The following is a 19001-nucleotide window of genomic DNA, read 5'->3' on the forward strand; positions in this document are numbered from 1 at the left end:
CTTTTTTTCCCTCTCTCCTCCTCTCTCGCAATCTGTACCGAGTACAGTGTGTATACATACCATGAGCTTGGACAAGGAGATGGTCTCGCAGGAGGTTGGCATCGATGCGACCGCCCAGGATGACTGGGATATGCAGCGCTTGGGCAAGACCCAACAACTCAAGGTGAGTGCGAATGGAGCTATTGCGGGGGAACCAAGGCTGATCAGCGGTAGAGAAATTTCCGTTTCTACTCGATCTTGGGTTTCACCACAACCTTGATGGCCACATGGGAGTCAATTTTGCTGTGAGTGGCGACGCGACCGCGAAGAATGCCAGATCGGAAGGCGGGGACTAATGATATCCGCGCAGTACAAGTACTTATGGTCTGACTGACGGCGGTCGAGCCGGCATGGTCTATGTCTACATCGGCTCGTTCGTGGGCTTCTTTTCCGCCGTGATCTCCATGGCGGAGATCTCGTCCATGTAAGTCGAACCGGCAAACCGGCATGCGCCGTACCCTTCAGTGCATTGTGTTGATAATCAGCTAGCTCCCCAACATCCGGCGGACAGTACCACTGGGTTAGTGAATTTTCCTGGCCACGGTACCAACGCTTCTTGAGTTATCTCACCGGTGAGTTTGGAATTCGCAATTGTTGGCACGCCAGGGCGCTAATGATCGCGCAGGATGGCTGTCGGTGCTGGGCTGGCAAGCCGCCTTTGCCAGTATCTGCTACCTGGTCGGTACCTTGATCCAGGGACTCTTGGTCTTCAACTACTCAGACCCCTCCGGCTGGGTGTACGGCTATGAACGCTGGCACGGCACCCTCCTTACCATCGCTATCGCTGCTGTCGGAACCGTGGTAAACACCTGGGGCTACAGGATTCTGCCTCCTATGGAGGGTCTTATCCTCGCCATTCACATTTTTGGATTCGTTGCCGTCATTGTTCCCATGTGGGTGATGTCCCCCGGGAAGGCAACTGGGCAGGAGGTTTGGAAGGAGTTCACCAACTCAGGCGAATGGCCGACCATGGGTCTGGCTTGTCTGGTGGGCCAGCTGACCCCAATCTTCTCCTGGACAGGTCCGGATGCCGCAACACATATGGGTGAGTCCAAACCAACAGATAGATATCTCACAATCCGACATGACTAACTTCAGCCAGCCGAGGAGATCCAAAACGCGGCCTTGGTCGTGCCGTGGTGTATGGTTTCAACCGCATTGATCAACGGAGCACTTGGATTTGTGATGCTCATCACTTTGTTGTATAAGATGGGCCCATTGGCCGACGTCCTGGCCCCGGCAAGCGGCTTCTCCTTCCTCCCCGCCGTGAACCATGCGACTGGATCGGTCGCTGCTACCAACGGAGTGGCTGCGATCATTCTGGTCATGGAGACCTGCAGTGCTATCGGTATTCTTGCCACCGTCTCTCGCCAAACCTTTGCCTTTGCTCGTGATGATGCTCTCCCCTTCTCGAAGCAATTGGCTCATGTGAATCGCTCAACTCAAATTCCCGTCTGCTCAGTGCTGGTATCAACCATCATTACCGTGCTGCTGAGTTTGATCAACATTGGATCTACTGCGGCCTTCAACGCTGTCGCATCCGTCATGATTGCTGCTCTTTTCACCACCTACATTTTGCCAATCGCAGCTATCATTCGCACTCGCTTCCAACCAGGCGGAATCCCCCCGTCGCGCTTCTCACTTGGTGCCCTGGGCTTGCCCATTAACGTGTTTTCTCTTCTTTGGCTGTGCTTTGCTATCATCTTCACCTTCTTCCCGACCGCAAACCACCCGACCCCCGTGGACATGAACTGGTCTATTCTCGTGTTTGGAGCGGTCGTCATTTTCTCTATCATTTTGTACATCTTCCATGGCCGCCATGTATACCGGTCTCCCGTGACCCAGGTCCGCAAGGTTGAGTAAACCATGCTTTTCATTCCCGTCCGGGAGCTCGACCACTCAGTGATTTCGACCGTCCCACGAGCAATCGCCTTGTTCATATGACATTGCGCGCTGGTCCACACTGCTGTGCATCTATATATGATATTTAATAGATTTGTGGATATATTTCAACAACAATAATGTGATACCCAAATGCCCAGGTGTTTTTCTGTTGCGAAAAGCCGGGCACCTGGGCAGTTTTGATCTGAGTGGAGACATTTTGGTAATAGTAATGCTACCTAGGGACAGTGGCAATTGTGATACAATACATGAACTTGGAACCTTGGAAAGCAACGTGAGTACCTAAAGGTATAATATCAAAAATGCTTGGAATTGACGTATTCCAATATTCACCCTTTGGAGAAATATTGGAAGGGGTAGGTAGGGTGGGTGGTCTCTAGATCGCCCATGATGGAGAAGTGGACTGGGCTCCTGGGGGGCGTTATCACATCAAATGTAAAGATCAGCTGAGGATATATGTCTGGGAGAAGACTATCCCTGGATGTGCTATACCACCATACAGCAGGCCTGACCTCAAACTTGTGATAAAAACAGGAATTTTCGAACTCACATTTGGGATATCATAAAAACCTTGGAGCTTACCTTTGGGGCCGTTTTAGCGACGTCGAAGCAACTAGATCATACCATTTCAATCGATCTAGCCGGCGGAAGTACTCACAAGATCAGTTGGAAGGTCTGACAAGAGTAGTACCGTATTAGCCATGGTTCGAGGAGAACATTGAGATTTGCTTCACTTGCCAGAAATCATCGCAAGCGTCAGAATTTCGAGCGCTTCATGGGGTTCTCTGTATACAGATAAAAAAAGTCCCTGTGAATTGCTTGCTCAGTATCGAAAGATTCCATAAAATAATGCGCAAGTTACCATGCGTCTACTTCATTACTTCGAGTGGGCGGGTAGTTCAGGACACAGCAGGTATCATCGCGCAGGGGCACATGTCGCTAGAAGCGTTCTGGCTTTACTCTGCCCAAAGGGAGGCGAAAGTGGGCTTGTTTGAAATGCAGGATTCTAACCAAACTCGGCGTTGGAGCAGAATGGAGCCAGATTGCGAAGCCACAATATGGAGAGATCGTATGGCGTTGGCGTGGCGACTTACTGTTGAGTCGGGTGGCTGGTTCAAATCGACCTACTGCCCAGTCGAGGGGCCCAAAGAGCCCGGCGACTATTCCGGGGTGATACAACGTCGCGCGTTTCAACCAACCGAATCGGTATGTTCCAATCGGAGGGCTGGAAGAGCTGTCCGATGATTACCGGCGTTCAGTTTACTGAGGCCGCGACGGAACCAATATTAGTGCTCTGCAGGGCAAGTTAAAGAAGGTCGCGGCGGCATGGCTTGATCTGAAGTGCGTGGGCATCAAGCATTGATCTGGGGGCTGTCAGGCGTAGTTTCGCGAGGGGAGTTTTGCGCAGAGGGAAATTGGGCAGAACACAACCAACATATTGGGGTGGAAGTTACGGCCTGAGATCACAGGAGAGCCGTGGTAGAGCCGAAGCAAAAGTCAAAGAGAAGAATATTAGTCCTATAAGTTTCCAAAGTCCCACCATGTCGAGAATCCTTCGATGTTTCCGAAGTTAGATTCCGAGTCTGGATATCCCACATTGTTCTCGATATCGACAAACTGTGAGGGATCGGCCCACAGCCAAGGTGTATTCGTCATCAGACTGTCAGCTGGCGCAACAAGCTTTTCACCAAAGTCCATATCCGGAGAGCTTTGGGCGCTCCCAGAAGACTTGCGTGGCATGGTTGGCGGCATATGGGCAGTTTGTCCGCCGTCGGCTGTGTTGACGGTGATGTTGGGGGACATTGCAACAATGACCTCAACGGTAAAGGTCGGACTTTCGTCGTTTTCGTCCGTAGTGACGGTGGGGGTCAATGATGAATGGAGCAGTCCGCCTGTGGAGACCTCATGTGGTTTCGGTTTACAGTTGACCTGGAGAACATCCCACATCAGAGGTATACTGAGATGGATCTTTTCAGGCTCCCAGTCATAGTCGATACTCTCCGACCCCGAGGCGATTCGCGTCATTTTGTCTAGTGTTTGGTCCTGTATATCTGTTAACATTGGTATCCGTTGGCCTTGTTGACTCTCATACCAGAACTTCACAGGCCGGTGAAAATGACACAAAAGTTTTGAGGAACCTTCTGCATTTTGTGAAATCGACTTTGGACTTGTATTTGAGTCGGGGATCCGCAGCGCAACAGTAATAGAGGTGCACAGTAGCTGCAATAGCAGCAGCATGCCCAAAGAAAGGGTCGATAAGTCGCATCTTTTTCTCGGACACCATGTCTATCATCCGAACGAGCCAGGTGGCATGCAACAGAACCAGCTCCGATGATCGCCTCCAAAAAGCGTTTGGAATGGCCAAGTTGTCATTGTATTGAGAGGCCACAATGTAGACAAATGGATGGTTGAGGACAGTCAATACGCAATGATACGTGAATTGTAACTTGAGCCAAGGTGTCCAATAGTCTCGGTTCATTCGGAGTTCCTCTGCCGTACGTTCGTAAAATTTGACTGAATCGTAGCGATGGCACTGAGAAAGCTTGTTCTCAATTTCTGTTAGATCGGAAAGGACCATAGAGTACATGGAGTCGTGCCTCCATGGCTCTTTCAGTCTGTTGCGGGCGCAATCTGAGATGTATGTCCGCACTCTGCTCCATACCCAGCCAAAATGAGCAGCCAGACTCCATATCCCTATATCGGATGGTTTTGAACACCCTAGGTCATCCGTCGGTAGGGGTGGAGGCTTTGACTCAGTCGGATCCTGCAATGCGCGGTCGCCGGTGGAGGAAACGTAGAATGCACGCAGAATTTCTGCAGGTATACAGAGGAACCCAGTCTGCTGGCCATATGACTGCTCGAGGCATTGGAGACTCCAAAAAAGACGCTTTTTTCGCTCGGTGGTGGGACCCTCACCGACATACGTTGATTCAAGATCCAACGTCGCCGACCTACAAAGATGCAGAGCAAGGCCCAGATGGAAGCGCCCAAGATGTATGTTTCCATCTAGAGCAATATTAATAAATTGATATCTGTGAGAGATTTGAGGTGTCCTTACCGAGGAAAGAAGAGTAAGATAATAAACAGAGACTCTCAATCGTTTCGAGTTCAACTGTGCCATTGGCCATACGAAGCATGATCAAACTTCGCGCACTATCGCCGTAGTGTTGCAAATGATCCCGGTCCCTGGAGAACCGTGACGTCAAAGCAAGAAGACAGCAGACGAGTTCTTCTGACAAACAGCTCGGGTCGGAGACTTCATCACGGTCAAAGCACCAGATCGGTTGCCGATGACAGTATTCAAAATAGAGATCTATGGATTTTGCGATCGCAGAGGACGATGGATGTGAAATTGAGTCATCATATCCAAAACCCAAGAAAAAGGGTCGCTGCCGGTCGTTGGTTCATTTGAGGAGAGACGTGTTGTGGTTGGGTAGGTGTCGGCAATTCCATTTCCATTTACGCTGTCATGGGTCTTTTCTGGCCGGACTTCCTGAGTTGGCCTTGCGCCGCTCAAAATGAGATTGACCTTCTCTTCCAGAAAGGCTAGTCTGTCATCCTAGGCGAAAGAGAGTCAATGATTGGCCAATGGTCAAGATAAGCCAGTACTTACGGACTGTCCTCCCCGCGAACCCCTCGGGATGGTAGTATAAAGACATGACTGATTCAAGCGAACACAACTGGAGCACGAAGGCTTCTCGGCTGGACACCGAGTCTTCTTTCTTCTGCATGACATCAGACCAGCTGTCCCGATTAAGCCGAAGTTTCAGCCTTACCTGCAATTGAGACACGCCTCGTGGGACTTTAATCTCCCGCGGGCGCTGTCTCGTGGCATCATAGTGATCAGATAGTCTTCTCAAATCGAGTGGAAGAGAGAGAGAGAAAACAAAAAAAACAAAAAGAAAGGCGCGTCTACGAAGGGGAAGGGGAGGGATTTAGCTGCGGGGTATTGACCAAAGCACCCGGCGGCTAGTTAAGATAGGCATGGGGGACTCGGCATGACAAGTTTAAAGGCGTTACGAGCGGGAAACTTCGGTGGAGACTGGTTGATAACGCAGCTTAAAAGGAATTTTATGAAATTCCAGGTTTAAAAAGAATTTGAAGAAAATCAATCGGGCTGAATCCTTGTTTTATAGGGGGTGTTTCTCCTCATTCCTTTCGCCCCCGCTGATTCTAGAATCCCGTTAAATATGGACCTCTGCTGAAAATGGCTAAAATATCCAGTCAGATGCCCGCCATTGTAAATTACCCCGGAGCTATCCTCGTACACGGAGTCATCCAGCAAATATTTCTGTGGCCACGTATGGGGGGAAAATGTGGCGTTGGAACATGAGTTAGTTCACGTTGGCCAGCTAGTTCATGAGAGTTAGCTCCCCGATCTCCCAACCTGAATCGCTAGGCATTGACAGATAATAAGGTTATCGGCTTAAGGATGCATTCCCATTGGCTGTGATCGGCTAAAAACAGTCCAGCCCAAATTAAGATGTTCATATGACCAGTTCTTTCATGCAAATCGTGAACTTTCCAAGGTTAGATGTCTCGTGATTGGATCCGGTGCTATACGATAAGACAGGGTTTCATGGGTTCAAAGTCAAGATATTGAGGTCGATTATCGGCCAGTAAAAGATATGCATTTCATCAGGGTCGTGATAAGCTTATGGGAATTTATACTAAGGAAACGCGCGCTATTGGACTAAAGAAGATGGGAAGATGGGGCGAAGGAACGATGAAAGGGAAAATTGAGGAGAGCGTGTACACCGCATGTTGATCAGGAGACCATTATCTCAGGAGCGGTTGCTGGTCCAGGTGCAGGGCCAGCGCCACATGCTTTGCCTCCGCAGCAACCGCCGCCCTCCGGGGTCAACTTGGAACAGAAGTCCATGTCTTCTTTGCTAATTGAGGCCTCCTTGGGAAGCCGCTGCTGTGCAGGCCACACTTCCCCTTGTGACTGCTCTTCAATTGCCTGGTGTTCCTCAATAAGGTCGCGGATGATGGTTTGGAAATAACGAGGACTATCCGCATTCCGAGGCTGGAGTTCTCCATCTGCAGAGACTCGGGTGCCAAGGACTTTTTGAGTCTCGGTGTAGAGGGCCTCGTCTTCAGATGCAATCAGCTTGTAAGCCTGATTGACGATCTCAAAGTCTTCATCGCTGGAGTCTTTGTTCCGGTACACCTCATAGCGCACCGCGCTCGTGGTCGGCCCGGTAGGAACCAATCGTTGCATGAAAAAGGCGTAGGGTCTGTGCATGAGGTTAGTGCTGTCCATGTGACCGGCGAAAGGCACCTAGATAGACTCACGAGACTGTCATGTAGACATTGGGGAAATAGTAATTGCTGGCATTCCGGAGAGCCTTGGCAATCTTCTCGGGTGAAGAGCCCTGGGTCTCGAAGGCGAAGGGCCCAGCGTTGGACGTGTGATGCTGATGGTTTTCGTTATAATTGTCTGCTAGAACCTTCCAATCATATTCTCCGGTAGACTCCCAGCCGGAATCGAAGTCGTAGTCTTCAAAATTGAAGCCCTTGAAACGTGGCTGTAAATCAACTCCATTGAAATCATTTTCCCACGAGATTTGGGCCTTATCATCGGCATCCAAGTTGAGCCAGACAAAGCCGTTGGTGTCCACGTGAACATGAATCGGTAATAGGCCATTTTTGCTCTTGTCAAAGCCTTCCAGTTCTTGATAGTGAGGGGCCTTTGCCAGTTTGCCGTTGAGACCGTATGACCACCCGTGGTATTGACAGGAGAAGATGCGAGAAGAGCCGCCGTCTTCGGTGACGACTGGGAATGCTCGGTGTCGGCAAATGTTGTGGAAGGCATTCACATCTCCATCGCGGTCCTTCACCAAGATGAAGGCATATCCAGCGATGTTAAACTTGAGCCAGTCGCCAGTCTTTGGGAACCGTAACTTGTGGGTGGTAAGGAGCCATTTGCGACTGAAGATTGCACGTCGCTCAAGCTCATATATTTCTTTCGAGGAGTACCACGAGGCGGGAAGAAGACGAGATGGGGCTTCCTCGGCGGCGGCCGGGGAAGCTTCTGTAGCCCCGAGTCCAAAGTAGTTGAACATCGACATCGTGACAACTGACGGACCGTCTCTGGGTGAATATGAGAAGATCGATAAAGCGAGGAGCACACTGTGCAGGAATCCGAGTTTTGGGTTGACGATTGGCAGTTATTATAGTGACTGAGGGTCGGGCCTATATGACACCTATCATGGACATGCGCTCATAATACTTCCCCATGGGGACACCCAATCACCACACTGCCGCCGATCACAGGATCGGTACGGAGGCTCAGCCGTTCATCGCCCGATGGTATAAAGTTGGGCCAGAGTGAGCTAGAACGAGACGATCGGAGGGGTCTCATACGGAAGACGGCTGCGGGACCGCGAATGCTTGACGCCACTCGGAAAGTCGGTTTTGCACCGGTATCTTCAGGAAATCAAAAGAACTTGCATATCTGCCCTGATCAGACGTACCTCGCTTTTTCACTATGCGCTCTTTCAACGGAGGACCCCATTTTCCCCTCCCGACAACTGGCATTTTCCGGACGTGTAATCTCACATGTTTATGTTTGACATACCAGAGGATTGTTATCGATGGACATGTACTCCCGAGGTCCGTACTCCATACGGAGTATGCACCTGGGCAGATTGATGAATTTACTGGAATGTGATTTGTCAACGCCTCGACATGCCCAGGTGGTCTTTGCCGATCACCTGACCGGCTGTGTTATCAGAAAGTGCGGGGGGCGCCTTCTCCAAAAGATCAACTTAGTTATCTCAACGACCCTCTCCATCTGGACAGTCCTGGAGGGCTACGAGCATCATGACGTTCATTTTTATCTGACTCTCCGCGGCAGAAGTTACGTCACCGATGCGATGCCTCACTCCAGGGCTTGCAATTTCAATCAAAGTTGCGATGGCTCTGGCCATTTGATGATAACGCATGAGAGTGATACAAAGGGGAAAAGCCCATTAACTTTGATCTTTTAACAGTATTTAGCACATTCTCCGTCTGCTCGGGTGCCATAGGATCAAGCGAACCCCCCGAAGCTGCAAGAGCTCAAACGTTCCCAAGTACCTAATTCTTGATGAAGAGGGGACCAGAGCCGTGGTCCACTTGACAGAGTTTTCGGCTGAAGCCTCGCCTGCTGCCAAGACTCCGCGTCTTCGAAGCGATAATGAGCATAACGGTGATTGTTTGCAAACGCAACTGCCCCGACGCCTGCCACCTTCAACTTGGGCTCGCACAGGTCGGTGAAACGGAATATCAGAGATATTGGACATGGGTTTGGTGCAACTCAGTGGCAGAGGAGACGATGTCCTGATCCGGAGTCGTAGTCCAGGCTCACTGTCGCATCTTATAGCCTGTTTGCCATGACACTAGAGAAGGCATCATCAAATGCAGTCCAATTTCCAATTCCAATTCCGATCCCAGTCAAAGGCACCTATAATGACAAACGGGGTTGATATCGCAATTTATATCGTTTTGTGTAATCCGTAGAATGAGGTGTTGTACTTCGTAGCTGCAGCTTCGGTGGCAAGGATGGCGGCCCCGTGCCGGCTGCCCCGCAAATCAGTAACCAACTCGATCTTCTCTCTCCAACACACGTCCAACACGGTTAACACGGTCCATCTGCCCTTCCACCAATCATGAGTGCAGCCGATGACAATTATACAATACACAAGGTATCTTTGAAGCGCACTCGGCAAGCTTGTGGTCCTTGCCGGTGAGTGCCAAGAAAACCCTGCACGACGCGTCTGATTTTGGTAGGCGGAAAAAGGCACGATGCCCAGGAGAAAAGCCAACGTGTTCGTTATGCCAGAGACTAAGACAGTCTTGCTCATACGGGCCTCAAACATCTACCCGTGCAAAGGCCCAAAAGATTGGTACAGCTCCGACTCGAGTCCAACCGGACGCGCAGGGAGGTGATGCTTTTGAGGTAATTCGAATCATGTTGACCACGTATCAAAGTGGGCTTATTCAGAATTGAACTAAGCATCTCAGACCGAAGGCGATGTTTCAAGCTCCGGTAGACTCCAGCGCATCGAAGAAAGGCTGGACTTGATGACCCAATTACTCCAGTGAGCCACCCTGACTCCGCAGTCGGCAGACAACCTACGAGCGGGAACTAATGGAATCTTCTTTCAATTCTCAGACAAGGCTCATCGGCATCTCAGCTATCCCGTGAAGTATCAAGTGATGCTCAGCCCACTGACCATTACGAGGAGCATGTGCCCTACAATGGACTTGAAACCATAACTTCCCCAGAGGACGAGCTAATCGCCCCCCAGCAGTATGTTTACATATTGTCTGATGTTTTTCTACATGTATCGTGGTACTAACATGTAGCAGAGACCACCTGTCGTCTCCCTCTATAGAGAAGGAGATCGAAAAGGAGATCGAATTATATCTCACCTATGTTCACGATCAACCTTATTGTGTATTTTCGAAGGAGTGGCTTTTGAAATCACAGGATAACCTACCACCGGAGATTGCGCTTCCACTGGTGGCTCTTACTTCTCGTCTCCCTCGAAGGTCTTGCGAGACCTTGTTTGGGGACCGACCCAGTGCAAAGTCTTTTGCAAAAAGGCCTGGGAAGTGTTGTCCAATCAATATCGACGTGGTGTGATGAGTCTCTCAATTCTACAGGGCACATTTTTGATGGCCCAGGTAGACTTTTCCGATGGAAAAGCACATCGGGGATATGCGTCTGTTGCGCTTGGACTAAGAGCCATTCAATCTGCGAGCTTGAATAGACAGCATGACGCTTACCGCTCGAGGAAGGATCCTATAATTGAAGCCCGAAAGCGCATCACTTGGGCATTCTTCATGCTCGATCGTACTTATTGTGCGTCTCGGAACTATTCGCTTTCTCTTTCAGACAAGCAATTTACCCTGCCGTTTCCTGCTCCGGAGCCAGAAACATTGACCGCTCATGATTCATCATCAACTCAAGGGTCTTTGCATGATGGACCCGGGAAACAAGGACAAAAGGTCGATCACGGCGTCCTGGCCTGCCTTCTGAGGCTTTATTCTCTGTGGGGTAAAACCACGGAGTGGGTGTTCGAGCCATTCGCGGAAAACATACTGCCTCCTTGGCAAACTGGATCCGCGCTTGCAATTCTCGAGTCCGGGTGGTTGCAATTTGAAACACACTTCGCAGACGCTCATCGATACATCAACGTCGATTTCAAAAGACGCGCTCGTGAAGAGCCCGAATCACGCACATACCTCTCGACTTGGGTATGTGTGCAATTCCTCTTCCACACAATTCAGTGCTTGCTGCACCATCCGTTTGTCATCATGACCAAGCTTCGCAACTTCAATGGGAATATTTCTGCGACATTCCTGCAAAAGTCCTTTGAAACATCGCTACTACACTCCAGATGGATAGTGAGATTCATAAGAGAGATGTCGGAGGTGGGTTTTGAGGTTTGTGATCCATTTCTTGGGTATTTGGCCGCAATTGCAGCCACAATTCAACTGGAACACACTGGCAACAAGAACCCTCAGATTGCTATTCTGGTCAACAAAGAGTTTCGGACACTGGTCGACTTCATCACAGAACTTTCTGTGCACTGGGAAAACATGAGCATACTGGTAAGCCAATTCGACCAAGTTCCATACGGCGCCATTTTACTCACACCAATTCAGGTTTCTAAAGTGAATGAACTTGCCGCTCGCCATCAAAATTATGGTTCCCTTTATTATAATCAGGAGGGGTTCTCAGGAGCGCTGTCAAAAATGCCGACCCCTTCAAGTATGCCTAGAATGTCCACCGAGGATGAAGCTCTCATGTGGGAGATCCTTGATTTTGGCTGCTCATCTGAGAATAATGCGCCGGGAAAGATTGGGGATCTTGCTGTTCCTCACCCAAATGCGATGGAGCCAGGCAACAACACGTCTACAATGGTACAAGGTATAACCGGGCTGTCAGACAGCGGCAATATAGGACGATCGGAGTCCCAAAATATCCGTGATCACGGTCCTCCAGCTTTCGACTCAATTTCCGATCCAACCGGCCAAAGTGCTTTCCCTGGGTGGCCATTTAATACAAGAAGTGGCGATGTGATCGGGCCAACAATACCAGATATTCCCGATTGGATGATCCTGGGAGACTATATGGCCGAGCATTTATAATGTGACAGTTGAATCTATGGATCCTCTAATTCAAATATTGAAATACTTGGTATGACGGGACCAAATGTCAGGGAAGTGCACCTTGCGCATGCACATTCTCTGAGTCCGATGCGTGATATTTATTATTCCCAATGCGGAAAAGACACGTACCCGGAGAAGAGCCTTCTTCGCCCATCTCAAATCTTGCTGTGACGAGAGGAAGCAGCTTTTAAAGCCGCGCCGAACGTGTCTATCTCGTGTGCCGTCAACTCCCTTCGTTCGGGTCCTCCGCGGCTGCCGTCTCCCGTGAAAACCTCTCCCTGGAAGCGCTCGCGGAATTGCGTAGGGAACTTCCACTTTGACAACAACTCGCCGGACAGCTTTCGCTGCCAACTTCCCACGATGTACTTGCCTATGACTGGTAAAAACTTGAACCCACTGCAGGAAAGCAAAAGAAGTCAATACTACACTCGGCATCGCCCTTTGGGTTGACTCACTGTCCGCTTCCTCCTGTGGCAATAAACAAATTATTATGTTCCGGGTGATAGTCAAAAATGAAATCCCCGGTCGGGGTGTCATTGTACCAACAGATACCGACTTTCTCAAACCCTCTGGGTGCTAACTGTGGGAATAGATCCATCAACCCGGATGTGAGTCGCTTTAGTCCGTCGGGGGGGGATGTAGTTCGCCCGCGAGGCAACAGCAGAGCTGGGCGGCGCAGAAGTGACCGAAGTATCGGAACGAGTGTAACCGAACCCATGGCAGGCGACTTTGAGATACCCAGTGGGCTCATGCGGTGGGAAAGCGAAGAAGCCGGTGGAGAAATTGAAGTAAATGGGAACATCCCTGAGCTCAGTAACTTCTTCGGGGGTGAGACGCAGGTATCCTACAACCTGCCCAGCAGCGAGCATTGAGTTCCATGAGGGAATGAGGCTCGCAGTCCACGCACCAGTGGAAATAATAAAGTGATCCCCTTCCACCCGCCCACTCTTGGTGCGAACGGATTTAATGCTTCCATCCTGATGCTTCTCGAACTCTTCCACATGGCCGTTCGGTCCCGTGATGAAGGAGACACCAGCGGAGGCACAACGGGACATTAGACGGGCACATGCAAGGCCTGCATCTGCCCACCCAGCAGAAGTGTTATAAAACCCATCAAACCCGGTTGTCGCAAGCCGGCCCGTCAACTTTGGGAAATGCTGCTTGGCCTCCTCCACGCTGTTGACAGGAACCCACTCCTGGCCCATCTCAGTCAAGACTCTTTTGGTCTTCTCGCTGTACTCGTGGGCTCGAGGCTGTACTGGTTGCTCTGGCGTGCCATCTTGACAGACCCACATACAGGGTGCTTGGTGAAATGCTTCCTTATAATCAGGGGTCTTCCATAGGTCAAATGCTTCTTTCGCAATCTCGGCGTAGATTGGATCCCCATAGTCGAAGCGGATAATGCGCGAGATATCATTGCTTGATCCATCTGGAACCGGAGGGACTGATCGGTCGAGAATGGTGACAGACTTGTAGCCCTCTTCCTTTAGTCTCAAGGCTGTACCAAGACCAAAAGTGCCAGCTCCAACGATGACAATGCGCTGATCCTTTTCCATCTTGTCGATAAATATCGATTTGGTGAATGTGGAAGTGGTAGAAGTCCCCGGTGGTTATATAGTTGGGGAGACCCCCGGGGGTCACGGACCGTGCATCTTTACCGGAGACTGGCAGCTTTTTCAATCAACATGAAGAAGCGGGTATTCAAGATGACCAGACCAATCATATTATGACCTGAATTCGCTGGAGAGAAATGCTCACGGGAGGGGGAAATGCAAGATGCGAACACGGACCGCGTACGGACCGGCCACATCTGGTTGCCACCTCCTTAAGGTATTCCGTACCTTTTCATGATCTTACCCACAACTCTTCAGTATCAGGTGTATGGGTATCAGTGCCATGCTGATGATGTAGATCAAGAGAATGTGATTTATTTTATATCGGCAAAGGAACCCACTCCCTTTGGATGAACCGTGACGCTCCTGTCGGTGGACTATTTCCCTCTATGCTGCACAATCCAGACGTGTATGACCCAGAGACTGCCAATGCTGGTATTGACTTCCTAGCTGGCTCTCAAAATACTACCCGATCCTATTCACTCCTGTGGGCTCTCCCACCGAATCCCCTCTCGCTGTCTTGCTTCACTTCCTGACGCCATGACCGAAAGGGCTGTCCCTGGGAGTGTACTACTTTTGTCATAATCCCCCTAAACAAAGAGACAAAACCATATGAAAGTTGTAAGGCACAGAGTACGGAGTAGATTTGCGTGAGTTCTGGCAGTTGGTGGCAGGTCAAAAGTGGCCGAGAACAATATCAACGTTGACATTGTTCTTCTCTCTTTGTCGGGTTTCCCACCCCATACTTCGCCCCCAAACGCAGATTCCTGTTTCAAATCCATTCAGCAATGAATAGAGTAGTGATCGTGGGAGCAGGTTTGCAGCAACGAGAATCGTCATGGAGGACTCTGCTAATTGAATTTAGGCCTCTACGGGCTGATTGCAGCAAAGACGTACCTCCAAGTGACAGGTGCCTACGAAGACACAGGAGCAAGCGAACCAAACAACTTGGCTGAACTCCCGGCATCTTTTACAGAACAGAATTCGTCCACCCAAGACACCCAGTGCCAGCTTCTCGTGATTGACTCGGCGTCGGATGTTGGAGGTACCTGGGCCGAGGAACGTCTTTATCCAAACTTACTGAGCCAAAACTCGTACGGGCTGTATGAGTTTAGCGACCTTCCTCTGGCAGAGGTAGTCCCGGAAGACGAGAGTAAGGCCGGTGATACCAAACAACAATTTATTGCCGGTTGGAAGATCAGACGCTATTTGCGGACGTGGGTCGCCAAGTGGAAACTGGACAGACACATACGATTGAATTGGACCGTATGACGATCATGTTCATACCTCAATATCACGCCAGAGCATGCTGATTTTGATTTAGGTCGAGAGTGTGAGCCGCCTAGAAAGCAAAGAATGGAAGTTGATCATCCGTCTCCCCACGACACCGACTCGTCATATCACTGTGATTTGTGACAAGTTGGTTTTGGCAACTGGGCTGACCTCAGTACCAAACCTGCCTGATCTCCAAGAATCCCAAAGCGCCACTGACCATGTAACCCCCGTGATCCACGCCAAGGATGTGGGAGGATGGGCTCGAAGACAGCTTGGGTATCAACCACTGGAGCCACTCAAGGCTCCGGCTGACGATGTTTCGAATGATGAAGATGCCTTCCCGCAACTGCGTTCCGTAGCCATCTATGGCGGTGCGAAATCATCGTTTGACTTGGTGCATTTCTTTGCGACCCTTCACCGAAACGACCCGAAGCTGCACCTCAAGTCGAAACAGAACAGCCCAGTCCAGGTGAATTGGATCATCCGCGATCGCGGGGCAGGAGTTGCGTGGATGGTGCCACCAACGTCTACCCTACCGAATGGAGACACGGTTCCGAGTGACAAGGCAGCAAGCACGCGGCTGCTCACCTATTTGACCCCCTGCTGTTATATGATCCCTAAACGCCTCTCCCGTGACGGGTCGTGGAATTTGCGATGGGAGGGATCGTGGCTGATTCGGCTGTTCCATGGAAATCCATTCGGTCGTTGGTGGGTTAGGTGGTTCTGGCAGTCTGTGGATCGGGCCCTGGAAGAGTCGGCGCAATATGGATCGAATGCGAAGATGGAGCTGCTTCGCCCAGAGAATAGGTTGGTGTTGTCGGTCTTCTTCGGAGATGACTGCTAACCGATATAGTGTGGTTTCATGCGCTTCTGGTATTGGGATCGCTAACCAGGCAGACCTTTGGGAAGCAATACGACTACCCCATGTCAATGTCTACCGATCATCCATCGCAAGAATCACGGCATCTCAGGATGAGACCACCATATCGCCAACCAGAGGCGCCAAGGTACAATTGGCTGACGGTACTTGTATCGAATCAGTCGACCTGGTCATCCATGCTACCGGATATAAGCCGATCGTTCCAATTAAATTTGAACCGGTTTCCCTCCGTCTGCTTCTGGGACTTTCTGCTCTGGTCGACGGCGAGAACCAAGGCTCGGGCGCGAAGACCCAAGCCTCGCCTCTATCGCCGGAAAGAATTCCCGGGTCGCTAGAACCCAGCATTCAAGACCGCATAGAGCACTGGGAGGATATAGATCGGCGGTCGGATATCAAAGTTCGAGAAACTTTGAGCGCTACTCGATGCCCTCTCAAGGATCGCAGCCCCCCTTCATGGGCGGAATCCGACAAATTGATCCCGTATCGTCTGTTCCGAAGGATGGTGGCCCCTGAGCTAGTCGCTCAAGGCGACCGGTCATTTGCCACGCTTGGTGTGATATTATCATCCACAATTGCGGTCATTGCTGAGGTCCAAGCTCTTTGGGTCACGGCCTTTTTGACAGGAAGTTTGGACACCGATGCTTTGAAAACCAACCCGGATGGAACTCTCTCCTTGGCAACAATTTCACCAGAAGCGATGGAGCATGCAATATCCGAGGATGTGGTGCTTGGTTCGTTGACAGGCAGTGGCCTTGAAGTGGATGCTATCCAGGTATGTCCAACGATGGAAACGGCACACCTCGTTCTAACCATTTACCAAGTACAATGACATGCTTCTGCGCGATCTGGGACTCAGCCCGAAACGGCTGGGCGGAGGTGTCTATCGAGAGCTGACTGGAGTTTATGGACCATCTGCGTACAGTGGGATCGTCGATGAGTGGAGGCAGCTTCAAAGAGAGAGAAATCAAAGGTGATGAATGTATTGCGAGTCTATGTTATCGGAACGAGGATAGCGAAGCCAACGAGGCTGGAGCATGCAGAGAGGGCCAGGCAGAGATGGAGACGAGTGCTAAATTGACGTGTGAAGATCATTGAAATAACTGTACAATGGTACACTCCGTGCTTGGAGACGTATAGAGTAGAGCTGTCGAGTAAACACAGTCGAAAGATGAAAACGCCGATCAACGCTTGGGCCCCTTGTCAGGTGATGGGTGGTGGCTATAATTCCCTAATTGGGAACGAGGCTTGGCACCTTCCCGATTGGAACCTTCTGCTACTTGTGCTTCACCATCCCATCCCATGCAGAATCCCATGGACCGGAAGCAAGCCCGACTCACCCGGTGTCGCACAGGATGCATGCGCTGTCGTGTTCGTCGAAGAAAATGTGTGTGTGTCGTGAAATTCTGTCGGATTCTGAACTAACGGAACAGGCGACGAGGGCAAGCCACGATGCCGGAACTGTGTTGATCGGAACTTCCAATGTCAATATGGTCCTCAGCTAACATTTTTGACGAAAAATGCTCAAACGGTTCAGCCGTCAGATGTTGGAACTTCATCCAGCTACGAGGCGATTCGGGTATGTCTTGCAATTGCTAGTGAGAGCCGAGATCTGACTAGAGCTAGTTCATCGCCGAAGAGCCTCAGAACGATAAACATGACGACGAACGTATTGAATCTAACCCCACAGAAATCCAAGCAGTACAGCGCGAAGCTAGCGATGCCACAGACGTGCCGTCCTGGGAGCCAACCGAGGAGCAACCGGCACTGAGTGATAAGGATGAGTCGGCAGTAGCCGGTCTACTAGCTCTGGGAATGAATGAGTCCTCTATGGATTTGTCAGATTTCTCTATCGTTAAGCCTTCATTGCCAGCACTACCCCAGGCCTTCTCTCCGCGTGTCCAGGACGAGACCTCATCCACCGAAACCCAAGCGCTATTGCGACACTATCGCTATGAGATAGCTCCATGGGTCGGTATGCCTGAGAACGACTACCGAAGACACTTCACTGACCGGGAAAATGTAGTTGGATATATGCGATTTAGGTCAATTATTTGGCATAAATGCCCTTCAATTGGCGATGGCCTCTCCGTGCGTGTGGAATTCAATAATCGGCCTCTCAGAAACCTCTTATAACCTCCTCAATCCACGGAGCCCATTGCGGAGGCAAATCATCCAACCGCCTACAGATATGCTGGCAGATATAACGCAGACTGCGCTGGTAGCTGCGTTGGACCAAGTGAGGGACTGGGTCTCAAACGTCTCGGCTGCTTGGACTTCGAGGACGCCATGTGACCAAAAACTTTTAAGCGCGGTGAGCTCACACGCCGTCGGAAGGGATCTCAACTCCGCGATGTACTGGTTATTCCTCCGGCTGGGTATGCTTGCTCTTATTGCACGGATTATGGTTCACTAGGGATGATACTTACTAGTATATAGATCTCGGCTTTGCTTTAGCTACTGACGGTGACACACGCGTGCCACTTCCATCTGCGTTTCCATATTTGACGGAGGTAGACATGGTGGCTGATCCATTCGAAATGGTTTTCTACTACGCATATCGCCCACTTTGGCTCTCTGCGAGAGCAGTCCAGTTCGTGCACAGCGAGGAGGTCTCGCCAGACCGGCCTCCGCTCCAAGTGTGGATGGGGCTAGTAGAAGAACTGGAGCAGTGGTACCGAGAGCGACCGCAAGGATTTCAGCCCATGCTCGAGCTGGATATGGATCATCAGTTGGCTGGCCCCGAGATGACCCTCCCAGTGGTTCTATTTGCGAACGGAGCAGGGCTGTTTGGGAACCAGCTGTACCATACAGCCATGTTGATCTTACTCCACAACCGACCGAGGACGGCACGGATGGGAGATTTCCACTCTTTTGCAATGTCGCCTTTATGGCACGCGCAGCGGATCTGCAGCATTGCACTCCACAACGATAGACGAGAGTGCTGGGACCCTTGTCTTCTGGCATCGTTTTTGATGGCGGCACGTCGAATGACCCATGAATCTCAACAGCGAGTAGTGATTCGAGCATTCGAGCGCATTCGCATAGTGACAGGATGGGACACAAGTGGTTGCTTGCACAAGCTACAAGCGGAATGGTGTTTGCTCGACGGGACGTAAGAATACGCC

General features: G+C 50.6%; 7 protein-coding genes across 7 annotated transcripts; 4 read left to right on the forward strand and 3 right to left on the reverse strand.

The window, feature by feature from the left end:
• Positions 1-61: 61 nt before the first annotated feature.
• N7506_010717 (uncharacterized protein) lies at positions 62-1902 on the forward strand (the record flags this gene model as incomplete). Its single annotated transcript, XM_056960010.1, has 6 exons — positions 62-163; positions 214-284; positions 350-463; positions 529-611; positions 665-1084; positions 1142-1902. The coding sequence occupies 6 exons, from the start codon at positions 62-64 to the stop codon at positions 1900-1902; spliced, it is 1551 nt and encodes a 516-aa protein (XP_056809400.1).
• Positions 1903-2790: 888 nt separating this feature from the next.
• On the forward strand, positions 2791-3304 carry N7506_010718 (uncharacterized protein; the record flags this gene model as incomplete). Its single annotated transcript, XM_056960011.1, has 2 exons — positions 2791-3147; positions 3242-3304. 2 exons carry the CDS (start codon positions 2791-2793, stop codon positions 3302-3304), a joined length of 420 nt encoding a protein of 139 aa, XP_056809401.1.
• A 155-nt stretch (positions 3305-3459) lies between these two features.
• Positions 3460-5078, reverse strand: N7506_010719 (putative C6 transcription factor; the record flags this gene model as incomplete). The annotated part of the gene is made up of 3 exons (XM_056960012.1): positions 3460-3984; positions 4034-4947; positions 5000-5078. The coding sequence occupies 3 exons, from the start codon at positions 5076-5078 to the stop codon at positions 3460-3462; spliced, it is 1518 nt and encodes a 505-aa protein (XP_056809402.1).
• Positions 5079-6709: 1631 nt separating this feature from the next.
• On the reverse strand, positions 6710-8015 carry N7506_010720 (aromatic ring-hydroxylating oxygenase subunit alpha; the record flags this gene model as incomplete). The annotated part of the gene is made up of 2 exons (XM_056960013.1): positions 6710-7181; positions 7240-8015. The coding sequence occupies 2 exons, from the start codon at positions 8013-8015 to the stop codon at positions 6710-6712; spliced, it is 1248 nt and encodes a 415-aa protein (XP_056809403.1).
• A 1581-nt stretch (positions 8016-9596) lies between these two features.
• Positions 9597-12087, forward strand: N7506_010721 (uncharacterized protein; the record flags this gene model as incomplete). The annotated part of the gene is made up of 7 exons (XM_056960014.1): positions 9597-9673; positions 9718-9917; positions 9944-10028; positions 10103-10240; positions 10300-10570; positions 10597-11547; positions 11602-12087. The coding sequence occupies 7 exons, from the start codon at positions 9597-9599 to the stop codon at positions 12085-12087; spliced, it is 2208 nt and encodes a 735-aa protein (XP_056809404.1).
• Positions 12088-12263: 176 nt separating this feature from the next.
• Positions 12264-13664, reverse strand: N7506_010722 (NAD(P)/FAD-dependent oxidoreductase; the record flags this gene model as incomplete). Its single annotated transcript, XM_056960015.1, has 3 exons — positions 12264-12504; positions 12564-12688; positions 12768-13664. 3 exons carry the CDS (start codon positions 13662-13664, stop codon positions 12264-12266), a joined length of 1263 nt encoding a protein of 420 aa, XP_056809405.1.
• An 845-nt stretch (positions 13665-14509) lies between these two features.
• N7506_010723 (uncharacterized protein) lies at positions 14510-18992 on the forward strand (the record flags this gene model as incomplete). Its single annotated transcript, XM_056960016.1, has 7 exons — positions 14510-14537; positions 14587-14987; positions 15046-15803; positions 15850-16607; positions 17564-17848; positions 17997-18251; positions 18331-18992. 7 exons carry the CDS (start codon positions 14510-14512, stop codon positions 18990-18992), a joined length of 3147 nt encoding a protein of 1048 aa, XP_056809406.1.
• Between the last annotated feature and the right edge of the window lie 9 nt (positions 18993-19001).

This window comes from Penicillium brevicompactum, assembly GCF_028827555.1.
Source record: "Penicillium brevicompactum strain IBT 35665 chromosome Unknown utg000006l_segment0_segment0, whole genome shotgun sequence".
Lineage (NCBI taxonomy): Eukaryota > Fungi > Ascomycota > Eurotiomycetes > Eurotiales > Aspergillaceae > Penicillium > Penicillium brevicompactum.